Raw genomic sequence first — 19,420 nt, 5'->3', positions numbered from 1 at the left:
AGTACGTTTTTCGCGCAATTTGAGCTTTGCCGAGTCTTAATTTATGATAAGGATCCTCCCTGTGTACTCCCATAGTAACGGTAGGCTCAGTACTCCATGCATTTTAAAAGGAGTTGGGGGCCGGCCTTTTTGGTGCGCAGGATTGGGTTTTACATGTTTGGTACATATGCGAGTTTTTTTTTTTTGCAATAGTAGTTATCTTGACCACACAACCTAATCGTAAATTATTTAGATATAGTTTAATGATAGAGTAGCGTGTATTGACATTTATTTTTATATATTCAAAAAGCAGATGCGACTAGAACATAAATCTCTACAAACGAAATAATATGCATTGTACCATGCAGAATATACCACGATTCTCAAAATGCGTCTTCCCGAAAGTCGTACCTGCTTTATAATTTGTAAAGATATCAAACAACCGATATACCTATTTACTAGAAATACACAGGGGTCTTGTTATATACAACTGAAACCAATCTCAACTGAACAAAACCCTGGAAAGCTATTCTTTACCTTTACCCTTCGTGGTTTATCTAAATCATCGCGAAAAAAAAAATCCATAGAAATAAAAGACGGTCGAAAAGCTGAACTTTGATGACTACATCATTTCTCCTGTCAGCCATGTCATAAAAATTCGTCCTTGTTACCGTCAGTAGTCCCTTATAAAAAAAACTAATAGTGGCAATAGCTACGAGCACCTGTTAATCCGGGCACTACTAACACAATTTATTCTACAATATGGCATTACATCGCTTACAGTCACGATGTCACAGTAATACGATATGATAATAGGGTGTATGTATAAGAGTGATGGCTCTTTAATGGACTTTGTTTGCTCTGACTAGCACGATGCCTCTCTGTTAATAATTTAACCTTTCATCTTTCACACTGAATAAAGTATCCTGGATTCAAGGCAGTATTAATATAGAACCTTTTCTAAAAAAAACCATCTTGCACATCATCTTGGCCATTGCGGGCTTAAATGAATGCTCACAGTGAGTGCCAAAGGGAGAGTCTACTACATGCGAGACAAAAAATTCGAGTTACTGACCAAGCTAAGAGCTACAGAACTAAAGAATAGCTTTCAGAAATAGGGCCCTCTGTCGTGGCCCTTTCTTGCAAACTGCACATTTCATATGCCTCAAGAGTTCGCGATTTAAAGGTTATCATACAAGTAACAAAATATACAGCTTTGATTGGGAGCTATAGTATGCTTGACATTTGTCATGTCTCCTCGTTCCCAGAATCCTCACTGTACTCCATGCAGTCATCATCATCATCGTCATCATCTAAATCATCGGCATAATCATCGTCATAGAAGTCATTGAAGTCATCACTGTCCGACTTAGTAGGCTTAGCCTTGACGCAGTATTCTTGCACCGTGGTGGGGACGTGAATGCCATCTTTTTCAGCATCTATCTTTGATCTCTGAACTTGTTTTCTATTTTCAAAAATTAAACCACATTATAAGACTGAAAGAGGAAGTAGAAAGTGGTAACTACAAAGCCATAACCTTCGCTGACCACCATGGTAAATGCAAAGCCACACCCCCAGCACTGGTTACTACAAGTTTACTTCCGGTCGATTAACTAACAATATCTGATGATTTTTAATGAAAAACGCGAAACATATTTCAAAGTATTGAAAGCAGTGTGTCTATTGGAAGTTTCTTTGAGGATGTGATTGATAATTTAAAGCAGATGGCCTGTTAATTATCTCGGATTCTAATAGATTCCTTTTAACTGTTGAGGTTCCCGTCGGACCTCTGGAAGTAAACTGGTGTTAATGTGGCTTTAGGAGTGCGGACTATGAAGCCATAGCCCCACCCATATTTAGATTGGTAACAAAGGCACACCCCCACCACCCTTGTTAAATGTGGTAACTTTGAAGCCAAAGTGGTAAATTTGAAGCCACACATCTCACAATGGTAACTATGATGCCATATCACCCACCATAGTAACTTTAAAGCCATCCACCCCCACCCTTGTTAAGAGTGGTAACTATAATGCCATACCCCCAACATTGGTAACTACAATGCCATACCCCCAACACTGGTAACTACAAAAGACATACCCCCAAACACTGGTAACTACAATGCCATACCCCCAACACTGGTAACTACAAAAGCCATACCCCAAACACTGGTAACTACAAAAGCCATACCCCCAAACACTGGTAACTACAAAAGCCATACCCCCAAACACTGGTAACTACAAAAGCCATATCCTCAAACACTGGTAACTACAAAAGCCATATCCCCAAACACTGGTAACTACAATGCCATACCCCCAACACTGGTAACTACAAAAGCCATACCCCAAACACTGGTAACTACAAAAGCCATACCCCCAAACACTGGCAACTACAAAACCAATACCCCCAAACACTGGTAACTACAAAAGCCATATCCCCAAACACTGGTAACTACAAAAGCCATATCCCCAAACACTGGTAACTACAATGCCATACCCCCAAACACTGGTAACTACAAAAGCCATACCCCAAACACTGGTAACTACAAAAGCCATATCCCCAAACACTGGTAACTACAAAAGTCATATCCCCAAACACTGGTAACTACAAAAGCCATATCCCCAAACACTGGTAACTACAAAAGCCATATCCCCAAACACTGGTAACTACAAAGCCATTCCCCACCCCACCATGGTAAATATGAAGGCAAACCTTCATATAGAAGCGATGTGATCAACTTCTACCCTCCCTCCTAATTGTAGCAATATATGTTATTCTATTGAAATCTTCTTAGAAAATTTCAACCATCATGCATATCTAAATCATGAGTGTCCATTTGGTTAATTGCCTATTCTAAAGGTTAACAAATGAAAATGCAATTGCAGGTAGCAATATAGTGGTTAATTAAGTTTCTGTGCATTTTTACCTAATAATTTTCTCATATTCTGAATCTTTTCCCTTGGTTTCCCTCCACTTGCGGAACATAACTGAAGCATCAACATTTGCTGGCGAGAAGGTGTTTGGCTCATTCAGTAGCGAAATTACACTAAGTAGAATTGTTCTGAAGAAAAAAAAACAAGAATATGTTATAATTTTTTACTGGATTCAACTGGCAATCCCCATGGTACTATTAGTACAACTATCAGTCACAAATAGAGAACAAAAGAGAACAGGTCAGGACAAGATGTTTGGTGGTTAGGTTACGTACTTTTAATTCAGCTGGTACATTCTACACTGAAGCAAAAGATTATCCCAGATTGATGTTGTGATTTTACTTTATTATTGAATGAAAGTGCAAAAACACAAAATGATATCTTGATGTATGTCTTGCAACAAGGGTTAAAAAAAGTGCTGATTTTGTGATAAAATTTACAACTTTGGCTACAATGCATTTTAGACCATGGGATTGGGTATTTTTCCATTAAGGTGAGGAAACCAAGGCCTTGGACAAATTAGGCAATGATATCCACATTTCTTTCGGATTTTAGGCAAGGAAATTCTGCCTAAAGTGATGATGTTGGAAGCTATAAGGCAGCAAAATGAGGAATTCATAAAACCTGAAGAGTAAATTTTAGAAGTTATCCTATACTCTTTTGGAGAATCCTAACAAAGTTCCTGATGTGAATACTGCATCTTTTATTCTCATTGCAAGGGAAAGAGATAAATGTTTATACACCCATTTCAATTAAGGTTGACTATAAGAAAATGGAAAATGATTAATGCCAAACACCCCTGGTAAGGGAAAACAAGTCTTGTATCTGTTAACGACATTTAGTGAGGCTAAATTAAGTTTGTAGTGAGGTCCTTGTAATGAGTAAACGAATTTTAAATACAAGGAAACATTACTATTGGCCAAACTTTGTTCCATTTTCCATTCTCTTATCGTCAAACTTTTTTGAAATAGGTGTATACTGTAGCTTACCTTTTTATTTATTTTTTTCAATGTGAATACCTTGTTTAGACAAACTGTTAAGTAGGTTAATGTAGCATTATTATGTATACATGTAACCAAGGCTGTTGTCGTACTTCTTTGTAGCTTAATTATGAATACGTCATAAGTTTTGTAAAGTGATTGACCAATTAGGTGTAAGACAGGTTGGCATTTTTAGAAAGGAACTTTTTCAAAGGAAAAACAAATATAAGCAAGAACTATAATTTTAGCTGGATATATTCAGTAAAAGATAATTAAGTTATAAAAATTATATTTAGTTTCATTTGATAAATAAAAAATATATATAACATGGATAAAAATTCAAAGTAAAAATAAAAGTAAGGCTTAAGCATAAAAAAATGCGAGTGAAAAGAATGGAAATACCAGCATATTACTTATTCTATAAATGATAATGATACACAATCCACCTGGCTGGTACTTTCATAATACAGAAACAATGGCAACATATACTAGTAAACAATGCAAGAATCGATTGCACACTAGAGAGAAGTATTGTTTCTTGGGCATGCTCTGGGCTTTAAAGAAAAAGCTCAAGGAAATATTCAAGGCCACTGGGCTCATCTCAAACACTATATCTGAACATTTCGAGTTACCAGACTAAAAAGTAATACATTTATGCAACCCGAACTTAGAAAAACTCGATACCACGTTGTGAACGCGTGCGGAATGAAGAATGGCCTGGTGTTTTCTTGTTTTCGCGCATTACAAAAACCCGACTTAAGGTTAAGCTTTAAATTATAGGCAAAGTAATGTTTTTGTGACTATTTCGTCGCAAATCGGATGTTAAAACAACTATATACGGCTCTAACTTAACAATGTAATGGAAATGGACTCATCCATCAGCAGATGCTACTGGGGAAGAAAAGAATGATTGAACTTGGAATCTAAAGGATCTTAATGTATTGGAGGGGATAGTGGTATATATAGCTATCACGTCAAAACGGAATGAAATGAGTGTTCTTGAAAGTAATATACCAGTATTTTGAGAGGAAATATTTATAGTTTCTCACCTAACATTTTGTGTTGGGTTCCATCTTTCCGAAGGGAGCTCTCCACTCTGTGGATCGTCTACAGGCGGATGTAATATTGAAATACAAACATCCCCCGACTAAAAACAAGAACAAATGAAAGATTATTTGTCGTTGTAGATACCAACAGAATGTAAAAAAGATCGGACAAAACTTTGCCAGCTTACCTCGTAGATATTTGGGTGCCACATTTTTGTCAAAAAGCGAAATGTCGGCGGTGAGTATGGGTAATCGTGTGGGAATGACATATGCGCCTAAAAAGCGAAAAACATCACTTGAAATACCACAGTATTAACAGGAATAGAAGGAGAAATAAAGGGAATACTACCTTAAAGTATCCACCAGCATAGAGAGTGCCTGGTGGCCCGAAAATCGCTACATCCCATTCAAAAGTGTTGCTCTCATCAGGGACTTCTACTGTAAAGCCTTCGACTGGCTCTTCTGTTAGCTTCTTTAATTCGAGCTGTAAAGCCCGAACAGCCGATGAACTAGGAGGGGTGGCCATTACACAGGGTAATCTGCCTTCCTATAGTAAAATCTCAGAGAGAGCAGTTTATTTTTTATGGCTTTTTAAGGGAATAAGTAAAACAAGATGGAGCCACAGATTTTTTTCTTTTTCAATGCCAAAAGAAGTTTTGTTGTGTATTTACTAGTTCCAGTCCTTCGAACCGTCTGTGACGTCACAATAAATGCGCAAATTAGGAAACCAGAAGTAAAGACAACAGCCCTGTAATTTTACGGGCTGATTTATATTATATTTCCGGTTAATTTTTTTCTCTTGCCCGATATGAAACACAGTAACAGGACATGCTATCGGTAATCTCTGTATAAATGAATAGTCCAACCCTAAAAATAATTGCTTTCCATCCTCTAATAAAACAATTCTCTATAATGAGAAATGATGAAAAAAAAAACATTTTTTATTTTTCTTAGAATTCAGGTGTTAAGTTCTTTTCTTTTATAAACATATGGCTATTTTTGTGCTCATTTAAAATTTTTGTGCTCATTCAAACAATGCCTTGTTCACACTAGTGACATAATACATACATACATACATACATACATACATACATACATACATACATACATACATACATACATACATACATACATACATACATACATACATACATACATACATACATACATACATACATACATACATACATACATACATACATACATACATACATACATACATACATACATACATACATACATACATACATACATACATACATACATACATACATACATACATACATACATACATACATACATACATACATACATACATACATACATACATACATACATACATAGACTTTATTTAGACACGGACAAGACATCAGTACAAACGTTTACATATTTCAGCAATAAAAATACGAAAACTACTGTTTTACATGTCTGCCGTGTAGTGAGCCCGGCTTACAGATCGAGTTTTGCCAATTCCCTTTTAAATTGATTGAGACTCGTAGCTGTTTCGCAGCGCCTTCGGAAGGTTATTCCATAGAACTGCTCCACTATAGCTGAAAGACCTCCTCATATAATTAGTGCGCGGCTTTGGTATGGCTAGCCTGTTCTCATGATCCCTGAGGGTATAGGGGACATGATTATTGTATTGAAACATATCGCACAAGTATTCGGGCGTCAGGTTATTAAGGACCTTAAACATAACGGTGGCCTTATTCTTAGTCCTAGTAGTGGACACCCTGTCCCAGCCAAGCACACCAAGTAATTCGCTAGATCTGGTGTCATAGTTTGATTTCGTGACCACTCTTGCAGCGCGATTTTGCAATTTTTGGAGTTTGTCAGCCAAATGTACTGCCAACCCATCCCAGACTGCACTGCAGTACTGGAAGTGGGGTTCTATCAGAGAGTTGTAAATTTTGATGGCAGTGGATTTTTTAATAAATGACCTGATGCGCTTTAGTGCTCCAATCGCAGCTGATATTTTCTTGGAAATTTCCTCGATATGCTTGGCCCAAGACAGGGTGTCGTCAATGTATAGGCCAAGCGATTTCGCATGGCGGACCTGATTAATGCGTTTATTATCAATAAATATTTCAATTTCCAAGTCAGATTGGGTTTTTAGTTTTTGTCTAGAGCCTATTACCATAAATTCGGTCTTGGCAATATTTAGGCTTAGTTGATTAGCGATAAGCCAAGAATGAAGATTTTTAATGTCTTTGTTTATAAGCGATTGGAACTCTCACCGCTGAAACTAACGGATGTATCATCCGCGAACATTTTTGGTATTCCAACGTCCAAGCTATTTGGGAGGTCGTTGATATATATTAAAAACAGCAACGGCCCGATTATTGACCCCTGAGGTATGCCGAGCGAAATAGCTTGGGCATTTGAAAGATGGCCGTTGACAGAGCATTTTTGTGATCTTACTTCCAAGTAGGACTGGAACCAATTTATGGCAGACCGGTCGATTCCGTATCGGGAAAGCTTTTTTAAGAGTATTGCGTTATGCGTTAATGACATATGCGCACACTCTTATGTTCGTATGTTTATGCTCTTATGTCATTATGTCGGGCTATATGTATTTATTTCAAACCATTCACACTTATACATATGAACACATGAGTGTGCACGCCTGTGTAATGCCACTAGTGTGCACCAGGTGTAATCCATGTATTTCAATCCTTCTAGAGGTCTCATGGTCTCTGAGTCAATTCCGTCAATTCAATTTTTTGCTAGTAAGAGTATTATGCAATTTTATTTTTCGAAACCTGAAAAGGAAAAATAAGCAGTATATACTTCAAAGGGAACAATGAAAGGTCCTAACACTCGAGCTGGCCTTTTGCTTCATGAGCTTTTTACTCAGAGACTCAGAGATTCACTCTTAGCAAGTCAATTTGTATACTTGTAGCCCAAAACATTGTTTGGTCTGGTCATTTGTCTATCAAATCCGGCAATTTTATAAAACTAATCAGAATGCAGCATTTTATGATAGACCACTAGGGTGACTAATGTATCACACTTCATAAAGTTAACATCCTATCCAGATTTGAAACAGAAAACAAAATCAAAGAAAAAAAGTCATTAGTCAATAGCACAAGTTAAAAATGTAATTATAAGCATTATAATGGCAAATGGTATCAAGGCACGTACATTTCATTGTTAATTGAATATAATCCTGGTTGTTGTCCTCATGCAAGCTACAGCCAGGTTATTACTGTACAATAAAATTCTAAATTACATCTAATACTACTACATCTTATATATGTGAACTCCTTCATGAATCTTGCATCTGTGGGTTTAATAACAAAAAAAAAAATATTTTTAAGAAAAAAACAACAACAAAAAAACAAAGCAAAGTTTCAAGAGCAAAATCTATCAAATATAAAAGAGTTTATTGGCTGTATGCATAACACACCATATCAGTGGTAAAGGCTTAAATTACGCCTGAAAGTTTTGATAATTTTTTAAATTTCACATAAAAAATATTTGCAATACCAGCCAACTGCGACATCTTTTGTCAGGCGCCATCTAGCTTCCTGGTTGAGTCTCCAAAGCTAAGGGCAAAACTAAGAGCTGAATAGAACCCCAATCTTTATGGGTTTTTTTTGGTGTGGAGGTTGGCAGATATGAAGTGTTTTTTTTATTGTTTGCCAAAAAGTAAACATCTTCAGCAGGGGCGGATCTAGCTTTTCGCTAAAGGGAGGGGTTTTGCTGAGTGACAAAGGGGGGAGGGGGTACTTTTTTGTTACACATGGCTTTCGGGCAGCCAAAAGGGGAGGTTTAAACCCCCTAACCCCCTACATATGCTACTGTTCAGTGACAACACCGAGAGAAATTTGTGCAAATTGAGTACAAAAACTTAATGTCTTTAGTGAGAACACGGTGAGAAATTGTGTATATTGTACATATGCTTCTTAAATATAGTCTGCTGTTGCTTAATGTTGTGGAAAATTGTAGATAATAGAGCCTATTCACTTTCATGGACTCAGGCCAGTTCTCATTTTACCTTGTAGTGAACATCAGGTAAATTCCTTAGCTTTTCTGCAGCCTAAAAAAAAAAATTAAAACGGAACAAAAAACAAAACAATCAGTTCAGAGCAAATGTGGGTGTATCGACCAAAAGCAACAAGAGATAAGCACTCTATCCACATACACTATGGATATCATAAGACCTAAGCATTGAGAGGCAGATGCCACTGATCTGATAAGACTTAACCATTGAAAGGCAGACAACACTGATCTGATCTGAAATAAGCATTGAAAGGCAGACGACACTGTTCTTAGAAGACCTAAGCATTGAGAGGCAAACACCAGTGATCACATAAGACTTAAGCATTGAGAGGCAAACACCAGTGATCACATAAGACCTAAGCATTGAGAGGCAAACACCAGTGATCACATAAGACCTAAGCATTGAGAGGCAAACACCAGTGATCACATAAGACCTAAGCATTGAGAGGCAAACACCAGTGATCACATAAACCTAAGCATTGAGAGGCAAACACCAGTGATCACATAAGACCTAAGCATTGAGAGGCAAACACAAGTGATCACATAAGACTTAAGCATTGAGAGGCAAACACCAGTGATCACATAAGACCTAAGCATTGAGAGGCAAACACCAGTGATCACATAAGACCTAAGCATTGAGAGGCAAACACCAGTGATCACATAAGACCTAAGCATTGAGAGGCAAACACCAGTGATCACATAAGACCTAAGCATTGAGAGGCAAACACCAGTGATCACATAAGACCTAAGTATTGAGAGGCAAACACCAGTGATCACATAAGACTTAAGCATTGAGAGGCAAACACCAGTGATCACATAAGACCTAAGCATTGAGAGGCAAACACCAGTGATTACATAAGACCTAAGCATTGAGAGGCAAACACCAGTGATCACATAAGACTTAAGCATTGAGAGGCAAACACCAGTGATCACATAAGACTTAAGCATTGAGAGGCAAACACCAGTGATCACATAAGACCTAAGCATTGAGAGGACCTAAGCATTGAGAGGCAATGAACTTATAAGACCTAAGCATTAAGAGGCAGATGCCAATGAACTTATAAGACCTAAGCATTGAGAGGCAGATGCCAATGATCTCATAAGACCTAAGCATTGAGAGGCAAATGCCAATGAACTTATAAGACCTAAGCATTGAGAGGCAGATGCCAATGATCTCATAAGACCTAAGCATTGAGAGGCAGATGCCAATGATCTTATAAGACCTAAGCATTGAGAGGCAGATGCCAATGATCTCATAAGACCTAAGCATTGAGAGGCAGATGCCAATGAACTTATAAGACCTAAGCATTGAGAGGCAGATGCCAATGAACTTATAAGACCTAAGCATTCACAGGCAGATGCCAATGATCTCATAAGACCTAAGCATTGAGAGGCAGATGCCAATGATATTATAAGACCTAAGCATTGAAAGGCAGATGCCAATGAACTTATAAGACCTAAGCATTGAGAGGCAGATGCCAATGATCTCATAAGACCTAAGCATTGAGAGGCAGATGCCAATGATCTCATAAGACCTAAGCATTGAGAGGCAGATGCCAATGATCTTATAAGACCTAAGCATTGAAAGGCAGATGCCAATGATCTTATAAGACCTAAGCATTGAGAGCCAGACAGCACTGTTCACATAAGACCTAAGCATTGAGAGCCAGACAGTGCCAGTTAACATAACGGACAAACACAACACCAGATCGTGTAAGGGCTTTATAAATGAAACAGCCGAACGGAAGACTAAACAAGGTGGCGGTCCAATAACACAAGAGTGAGGCATATCTCTGCACATGGATAAATAACTAAGTCAGCAACGCTGACTGGCGTAGCATGGGTCTCATATAAAGCCTGTGTATAGCGGCTAAACTGACCTTAGCGGCTGTACACAGGCGAGTCTGATCATAAGGCCATAAAGCCATCATTACCCTATACACATACACCCACTAGTTTCATGTCAACACAAACCTGCTCTGATGTCAAGTCCCTTTGTGACTGAGCCAACATTTCATATCCAACCATAAACTTCTTTACCTAAATATAGTAGGTGGGTAGAGTCAGGAGTGAATTGCAGCAGTAATTAAAGATACCATAAGGAAAATATGAAACTCACACTTGCTGATCGGAGGAGAGGTGGGTAGTAGTGTGCATGAAGTTGCCAATGGCTAAAGAGAAAAAAGTCAAACATTTATCCTTTGATCATGCCATTCTCAGGTGGTAATAACATGTAATAAACCAGGGGCAAATCCGGGAGTTCCTAAGCAAGGGCTCATAGAAAGGGGGGCCAAATGTTCTTCCGTGGACTTCCTTATATTTCTTGTTATTTTTATGCCAAATATATAAGATTAAGTGGGCTGGGGCCAGGCCACCCTAGATCTGCCCCTGAGAGCTATAATAGTAACATACTCATGGAAGTAGATTGGGCCATAAGGTGTGGGTGGGGTACAACAGTGTGTGAGTATAGGCAAGTAATAACATGTTTCCGGTAAGGAATCACCCCCCATCACCTCCCTGTAACCCCCGTACAATTATAGCAGTGTTGTGTGGAATCTGGGTGTTGTACCTGAAATCAGTGTCTTCAGACTCACTGCCTGTTGGTGCCCCTGAAAAATAAGTAAAAATACAAAACGCTCCATTACCACATGAACAATACAGAATATCAATTTTCACAGGGACAACATCAAAAATAGCGAATGTTTTAATGCCATGTCGCAATTTAAAACTGAATAGTAAAGTCAATACATATGGGTTCCACGCCAGGTTATAATATTTCAGACACTGTTGTTACCTTTAAAAGTCTGTTGCTACCTTTAAAAACTACCACTTAAGGCCAAATGCGAAATATGAAACTCACCATGCCACCCCATAGAGTAGGGAAACGAACATTGAAATAAATTGTCATACTTTGTGAGAAACACCTTCATGATCTGAGCAAGGCCTGAAAAAAAAACACAAAAAAACCATGTCTATGCCACAAAAGCCATAATCACTAGTTATGTAGTCTTTATCATACAGATAATAAAAGTAATGGAAATAGTTAGACAGACTGACCCATTTGTTCATCTGAAGAAAGATCTGAGATTCGCTGCACATGACGTTTTGGAAGTAGAAGGACTTCATAAGGCCAGGTTGCCCTGAAAATGAAAAAAAAAGAGAGATCAAGAAGATCAAATATATTACATTTGAAATGAAATAAAAATTTTTCTCTGCTTTATAACACAAATTCATGCAACCTTATTACACATTTGCTATATCAGCTTATCCCCAACTAAGCTTGATGGCTCAGTATACACCAGTTACTATTATTAACTTTTATTGTAAGACACCTTGTATGGTTTAACATACACCTATTTCATAATATATTGTCAGTGCAAATGGCAAATGCCAATTGTCAAATGGCAGTTTTGCTATGAAAAAATAGCAATGGAACTTGTCAAAACTCTACTGAATGTAGAAAAATGTGTATAACTTCTGCGATTATATTACTTATCATCTTTATTCAGCAGCGTAGCCAGAATTTTTAACGGGAGGGGGCCAAAAAGGGACTTTCAAGGCATTTTCTCCTGTATTTAAGATAATGTCTCATATATTTACGGCATTTTTGGCTGCTAAAAGAGGAGGGACCGGGCCTCCTGGCTACGTCTCTGTTATTCTTACGAATAATTATACCAGCAGTGATTGGTCTTGTGTCATTTGCCAATTGCCATTCACCATTTGCCCTGACAATGTTATTTTATGAAAAGGTGTGTACGTCTAAAAGAGATAATAACACCTCTGGCATCTTTACCTTCTTTAACTTGGGCATACACTGTACCAACTAAGTTCAGCTAATTTATATAAGATTTACATGTAGGCTCACCAATAAGGTACAACCACTAGCCAGTATTGGTTTTTAACAACACTTCTAACCTAGGATAAAAATGAAGGGCATATGAGGTCAATTTAGTTCTGTTAAGGGTGTACTGACATTAGTGTTGCTCAGTAACCACGTTGCTACGCTGGTGGCGTTGAGCGCGCGCGTACATAACACGGAATTCGTCATTCACAAGCTTTCTTGAAATAAAAGAAATAAAAATATGCACTTTAATTTCACCAAAATGGACTTTAAGTTGAACTCAACCTTACCTTATTTCCCATGTTTGTAAAAACAAACAAACATTTAAGCGAATATTTTTAAGGCAATGTTTTTAAAGCCCAAGTTTTCAAATTCCACTATATCTGCGCGCACTGCAAACACCGGTCGCAGACGCTCGCGCACGGATTGAAAATCTTATTTCAAAGTAGCGCGCGCTGTACCCGAATTTATAAAAAACTATTTCAGTTTTAATCATGACATGACGGATATCGTTCCTTAGAAGTGTAAATACCACGAAACACTATTGGAATTTGTTTTTAAACTTCATTTCAATTTCATTATCAGATCATCTGAGATATCAGCATGTTTGAGCAGGCCGTCTGTGCACACGCTGGCTTTGTTTTACTCCCGGTTCTGCGTTTTCTAAAGAAAAGTTTTTATTGTCGCCAAATTATTTCAAAACGCAATATTTTTTCATTATATCTTATTGTTGAAATCTCCTTTATATAGTCAAGCATGGATTTAGCGTTAATCTAGCAGAAACGGAAATTATTTCAAATAATCTGGATTTCATGACCTTTGAAAAATTGTCAACAAATAATTCCCAAATTATTCCTAAAATGCATGCTTGGCTTAATGCGCTCAAGATTCCCCAAGATTCATAAAACGTATTGAATAATTATTATCAAGCAAGTTTACTTGAAATATTTGCTTTTTTCTGTATCTATGACGTCACACGATGACATCACGGGATAACATCATCAAAAAAGTCAGCACACTTTTGGTGGTCAACTTAGCAAATATCATACCCTCATTACTTTCTACAAGGATTTTATGCTATATTTAATTTTCCTTAGCAACAGATGTCAGTACACCCTTAAACAATCTTGTAGGCAGCATTCCTCAACATTTTTTTTAGATTCTACAATAAACACAAATAAAAAAAAAAATAAAAATTAAGATAATGCCAATTTCCTACTAGCGACAAAAAATCCCTTCCCAAAAACACTCATGGACAAAAACAGATATATAACCCAGAAAACCCCTATGTCCTGAAGCACCCCTGTACCTATGAACACTTTTGCAGCCCTGGATCACCCCTAGGTCCATGAACAACCCTGCGCCCATAACTCCCTGCACCCTGAACAACCCTGCGCCAATAACCCCCTTTTGCGTCCAAAAGCAATATAACAACCTGCACCCTGAAACAACTTGGAGCTCCTCTGCACCCATGAACACTCCTGCACCCTGGCACATCCCTTGGCCCTGGAAGACCCCTGCACCCTCAAACATCCCTGGGCGTACAAAAAACCCTGTATCCTGGAACACTCCTACACCCTGGAACGGCCCAGCACCCTGTAACACCCCTGCACCCACAAACACCTCTTCACAAGGGACACCCCAGAAACAATCTGTTCAGTATTAGTAATAACCAACCTTTTGCTCTAACTCTAACTTGGCATAGTCCACAAGGAGTGGTACCCCATGTTTCTCTTGATAGTCTTTCTGCATTCTTTCCTATGCACAAGGGGTAAATGAGAATAAATAATTGTAAGAACACCGGAATTAAACTATAACGTTGGTAAATTTAAAAAAAAACATACACAATGAGAAAAAGGATTTTAACCAAATCAAAACAGCACATGCTGAATTAGTCCATAAAAAGCCCTTAAGTTTAAATAAATATTTACGGAGTACTCTTAAAACAGCACCCAATTGATTAAATACTTTTTGCTCAGGACAAACATGAACTTATAGCATTGTACCTCTGCTGCTGGTTCATTTGGAAGAAAAGAACTTGACCAGATCTATCAGAATAGAAAATTGTTAACTGATGTAACAAAAGAGAAACTAAGTAAAGCAAACAACTCTCCCACAAGAACATGTGGATTAATAACAGCAAGGCTGAAATTTGGTAATAAAGGAGTACACTCAGCCTGAAAAATAAAACTTGTGCTTGTATAAAATATACATATATTCCCTTTTACATTAGGAGTGTGCAGTCTTATGCTGTTATTTTTTTTTTGTTAAGATATGAAATTTACAGTCAGCAAAAAAACATGTTCAGCCTATTTTGCATATCCCAATATAAAGAACTCAATCCCACAAATAAATGTACTGTTTTTACTGCATTTTTAAAAGTCTGGGGTGGTCTAGTTAAGTAAACATCCTGTTGTCTCTGCACCTGGCAGTGGGGATGAGGATTGGAACAGCCCATTACAGCTCCTTTATTCTCGAATATCTGTCAAGAAAATAGAGCAAAGCAGACAAATTGTTATGTAATTGACCAGAGGTAAACTGGTGACAATGCGAGTTTAAGAGTTAAAGAAAACTCTGTGCATGCAAGCATATTGGACAGTTTTCATGAGGTTGAGTACCTGGACCCATTTGTAGGTCTTGCTGAGTTCATTAAACTGCTTGATCCATTCCTGGATGACTTTCAGGATTTCAGGGACGGACATCAAAGGCAAAGTCACATCAGACCAGGGATGAAAACACATAACACGACTACAAAAGAGAGAATAAATAACAGGTAACTGAAATCCAATCTGACCATCTTTTTATTGAAGAGAAAAAAATCTGAGATATTAGTCTAATAGAAAACTTTACGACCATAAACTGTACTATCAAAATGGGTCCAGGTTGTTCAGATGGATAGTTAATGATTCAACTGGTAATGAGGGTTAATCGTAATATAGCCATCTTACTCCGTCCCTTCAAAAGTAAATAAATTTTAGAAGCAGGCTTCCATTCAGCAGGTTCCACATCTTACCATGTTCCCTGTGCAGGTTCACTTCTCAGCAAAGGGTGGGTGAGGTAATCTTGTGCCACGGCAACATCTGGTCGTAGAGCGGGGAAGTCATTCTCAAAGACATATGTGCTCTCATAGTCTGGGTTTTCCTGTGGAGGAAGACACATTTTTTTCCCTTTATTTTTTCTTTGTACTCTGCAACTTTGCATTGTTTCAACCAATAGCAAGAGCTATAGAACTCCCCAACATGGTACACATACAGTGCCAGCTTTATTGGACCAGCAAAGCACATTTAAAAGGCTGCTCACACCCAAAAGCCTGCTTTCTAGGATAAAATCACAACCAAAAAATATCATCGGTCCTTGTGGTCTTTAGATTAAAATTTCCTATTATTAGAAGCAAATAAAATAAAAAAAAAACAAATAAAGTATATTTGAAGATTTAAGGCTAATTTTTATTAGGGAAGGAAACAGAGAAGGAAGTGGACTGTAAGATGCTTGTTCACAAAAGGAGAATTATTGCGATTGGATTGTTTCTTTTCGAATGAATGAATGAATGAATGAATGAATAAATGAATGAATGGGTTTATTATCTACATTTGCAGTAGGTTAAAACTGGAGTACAGTGGTGGTCAGATTTACAACACAAATTCACTTAGTTACAAAACTTTCCAAGTGCTTAGTTTTAGGTAACAATCTTTGACCCTCATGCTACCTGATCGAAGGCCATATCCATGGTTTACAGACTCAGTAGTATTTAAAATGGTACAGAGTGGCGCAGCGTTATTGGATGTTGCTTCACCGTGCATGTGCACTTTTTGTTTTCCCCGCTAAAAAAATTTGGCAGACATGTATGAAAAAGAGCAATCCCCATTCTCAGGACAGTAGTAGGGACTAGGGTCATTTGACCCCAGTAATTTTAAAAACTACAAGAAATGACCATTAGAGCATGGCTGTGTCCCCCAATATTTTCTTAATTTTGCCTTCCCCCAATATTCCAAGGCCCGCAAAAGCTCTGATCCTGTATGAATGAAATAAACTTGAGAAGTTTGATTCTAATAAATTAAATAAATAATAGAGCTAGATGGTGAATAAAGAGCCCAGATTTAGACGTGGTCGAATTCATACGTGGTCGTATGAAACAATGAAAAAATAATGAGGTTTAAAGATTCAAGTAAAAAAGAGCAAAGCATGTTTGCTGTTATTTTGTCTATTTATCATCTCATGTAAAAGTTTGTCCTAGCCAGCAGCTGTGCAGAAGGAGAACTTTATTCCTTCTCCCCCCTGTATTTCCTCCGCAGATTTTCACACAAAGATAAGTAATTAGATATCTGCTTCCTTCTCCGTCTCCACTATTGGAATGCCAGGTTTAGAAGACTACCGTTTGTAGTAGCTTAATTCAGTTATTATTTACCAACTTTAACAATTGTTATTTACCTCAGTTGCAAACTTAGCTAGTATGTTTGGCAACAGCATTTTCACCGTATGAGCTCTGGGTATTTGTGATACCATCCCCTTGTTTGCCTTTCCAGGGGCGTATCCAGGAGCTCCAAAAAGGGGGGGGGGGGGGGGGGGGAAGCAAGGGTTTCAAGAAAGGGGGGCCGGATTCAATGTTCTTCTGTGTATTTCCTTATATTACTTGTTATTTTTAAGCCAAATATCTTAAAATAAGGGGGGGAGGCGCTCGGCCTACCCCTAAATACGCCTCTGCTTTCCTACCTTGCCGCTAGCGCGCGCAGTGCGAGGGCACAGAGGGTTATTTTGGTCCCATCTAGGAACTTCCTGTTCACATGCTTTCTCTTTCTGTCCTTGCCACGGTCTTTTCATGCGATGAGGGGACACGAGGATCCACTCTCCCTTCAAGGGATTATATCTCCTATGTTGATGTTCTGTAGGGTCAAACTTCTCGAGTTTGATTTGCTTTGTTATCGGCCAGTGCTCTTCCGCGGAGTCCGCCATATTTATTTTTTTACAGAACCGCGAGGGACTGGGTACCATCACAGGCAACCCAAACGTCAAAGCGTGTACACCAAGCGCAAGTTAGCCTCCCTTGCAGGTGTTATAAGCGCAAGTTAGCCTTTAGTTCGGCTATAAGGCAGGCTACTGTAATGATGCACGAGAAAAGAGAACGAGCCAGAACAAGGCCGGCGGAGAGGGAGAAGAGAAAGGAGCGAGGAGGCGTTGTCTTTCTCTCCTCTCCTGTCCCTTGTTAGGCTGAACTCTACGCCCTGGGTTCCAAAGGAAGACTACGATCTTCACACGTGAAACAAACTTGGCTTTGCTTCGTGTTCGATTTTTTTACTCAAACAATTAATTTGAAGAAATGGTATTTTATTGATGTTTACATGATAAACGGAACTATGCATGGTCACTGGAGATACAATTTTCAAATCAACACTTAGATAAATTCGACCTCCGAGCAGCCATGTTGTAGACCTCTTTCGCTTCTGCGTATTAAATGTTTTTCAATTTCATATCACATGAAGGTCCAATTCGTGCTTTCGTTTTCCGCTATGATTATAAAGGTTTGTGAATATGAAGCTTTCCAAACAAACAAAGCCATGGCAAGGTTATTCATATCAATACCACGTGATCTACCATGGGAAAAAATTCTAGATCATTTACAGTTTTCCATACCCTAGCTTTCAATGTCGCTCGCGGAGCAAAGTTAACGAGCGACACATAAAGCTTTGCGCAGGATGGTAAGTTTTGCATCGAGTCATCTTGTTTACAATAACAATAACATGGCGGTTCAAAAATACCCAAAAATATGAAAAGTCAAAAGTTAATCAGTGATTACCCCGTATGTTATAACCGCCGTCTCCCTATCAGCAGCTGTAGAGAGAGTTGTACCCAGTCGCCACACAACTGAGCGCGCCTAGTTAATCACCACAGGCAACCCGCGCATAAATTATGTTTCCCTTATTTCTTCTTATTTTCTTCTCATTTTGGCGACTGGGTACGAGCTGGCCCGCCCATGGGAACTTGTACCTGGGATCCGGCTCGGCGTGTCGTCGCTCGTGTCCTCGTTCGAGTCGTTGCCACGTTTCTCTTTCCGCGTCATACTCTTCTGAACCGTCACCCGTATCACCATTAGCAAGCGGACATCCTCTTCAGGGGTTATTTCATATGTGACAGAATTATCGGTGCTATAGTGTTCAACTTTGGCAAGAATCCTTTTTGGAGAATTCAAAGCACAACTCTCACCTACCGTGTAAACTTGCCTGTCATCTGTCGAAACGGTGAACCCTTTGAAGTCTACGGGTTTTTCTAGGAAGTTGCCGCCGTCTACTTTATGGACGTCTTCTTTTAGGAGCGCTAACCAGTAGGGTACAACTTCTCTGGTTCGGTTATGGGAATTTGCCACATCATCTCCCTTGTTAAATACCGTTGAAACTTGCACGACTTGCCCGACCCCCTCCCTCACAACCCCCGTTTCCTGACATGCTCCAACAACATCAACGGTTGGACTGAACAGACTAAGCAGACGTGATTTCTGTCGGAAGAAAGCTGATTTGCATTAAGAAGTGTACCTTGTCTTTTGCTTTGTCTTGGCCCTGACGTTGAGTTGACGTACCTCATTCCTAAACCATCTTGCAAACTCTCTATTAGCACCTGCTCCTCTCTTCGGGATTGCAGCTTCGCGTT

General features: G+C 38.6%; 2 protein-coding genes across 3 annotated transcripts; both read right to left on the bottom strand.

Annotated features, from left to right (window-relative positions):
• Positions 1-251: 251 nt before the first annotated feature.
• Positions 252-5,603, bottom strand: LOC5502061 (ubiquitin-conjugating enzyme E2 R2). Its single transcript, XM_001623239.3, has 5 exons — positions 5,285-5,603; positions 5,124-5,210; positions 4,939-5,036; positions 2,903-3,037; positions 252-1,444 (listed from the first exon to the last, which is right to left on the bottom strand). Exons 1-5 carry the CDS (start codon positions 5,459-5,461, stop codon positions 1,228-1,230), a joined length of 714 nt encoding a protein of 237 aa, XP_001623289.1. The 5' UTR covers positions 5,462-5,603; the 3' UTR covers positions 252-1,227.
• A 1,893-nt stretch (positions 5,604-7,496) lies between these two features.
• On the bottom strand, positions 7,497-17,771 carry LOC5502062 (galactose-1-phosphate uridylyltransferase). Of its 2 annotated transcripts, XM_048727624.1 has the most exons (14): positions 17,492-17,771; positions 15,795-15,922; positions 15,400-15,529; positions 15,207-15,263; positions 14,788-14,829; positions 14,459-14,539; positions 12,806-12,855; positions 11,998-12,080; positions 11,801-11,884; positions 11,510-11,549; positions 11,060-11,111; positions 10,915-10,980; positions 8,936-8,977; positions 7,497-8,218 (listed from the first exon to the last, which is right to left on the bottom strand). In XM_048727624.1, exons 1-14 carry the CDS (start codon positions 17,768-17,770, stop codon positions 8,204-8,206), a joined length of 1,149 nt encoding a protein of 382 aa, XP_048583581.1. In that variant the 5' UTR covers position 17,771; the 3' UTR covers positions 7,497-8,203. The 2 variants fall into 2 exon arrangements, with proteins under 2 accessions (XP_048583581.1, XP_048583582.1); XM_048727625.1 differs by lacking the exon at positions 10,915-10,980.
• Positions 17,772-19,420: the final 1,649 nt, after the last annotated feature.

The sequence above is a fragment of the Nematostella vectensis genome, chromosome 5 (genome assembly GCF_932526225.1).
Source record: "Nematostella vectensis chromosome 5, jaNemVect1.1, whole genome shotgun sequence".
In the NCBI taxonomy this organism is placed as follows: domain Eukaryota; kingdom Metazoa; phylum Cnidaria; class Anthozoa; order Actiniaria; family Edwardsiidae; genus Nematostella; species Nematostella vectensis.
This window is presented reverse-complemented; position numbering and strand designations above follow the sequence as displayed.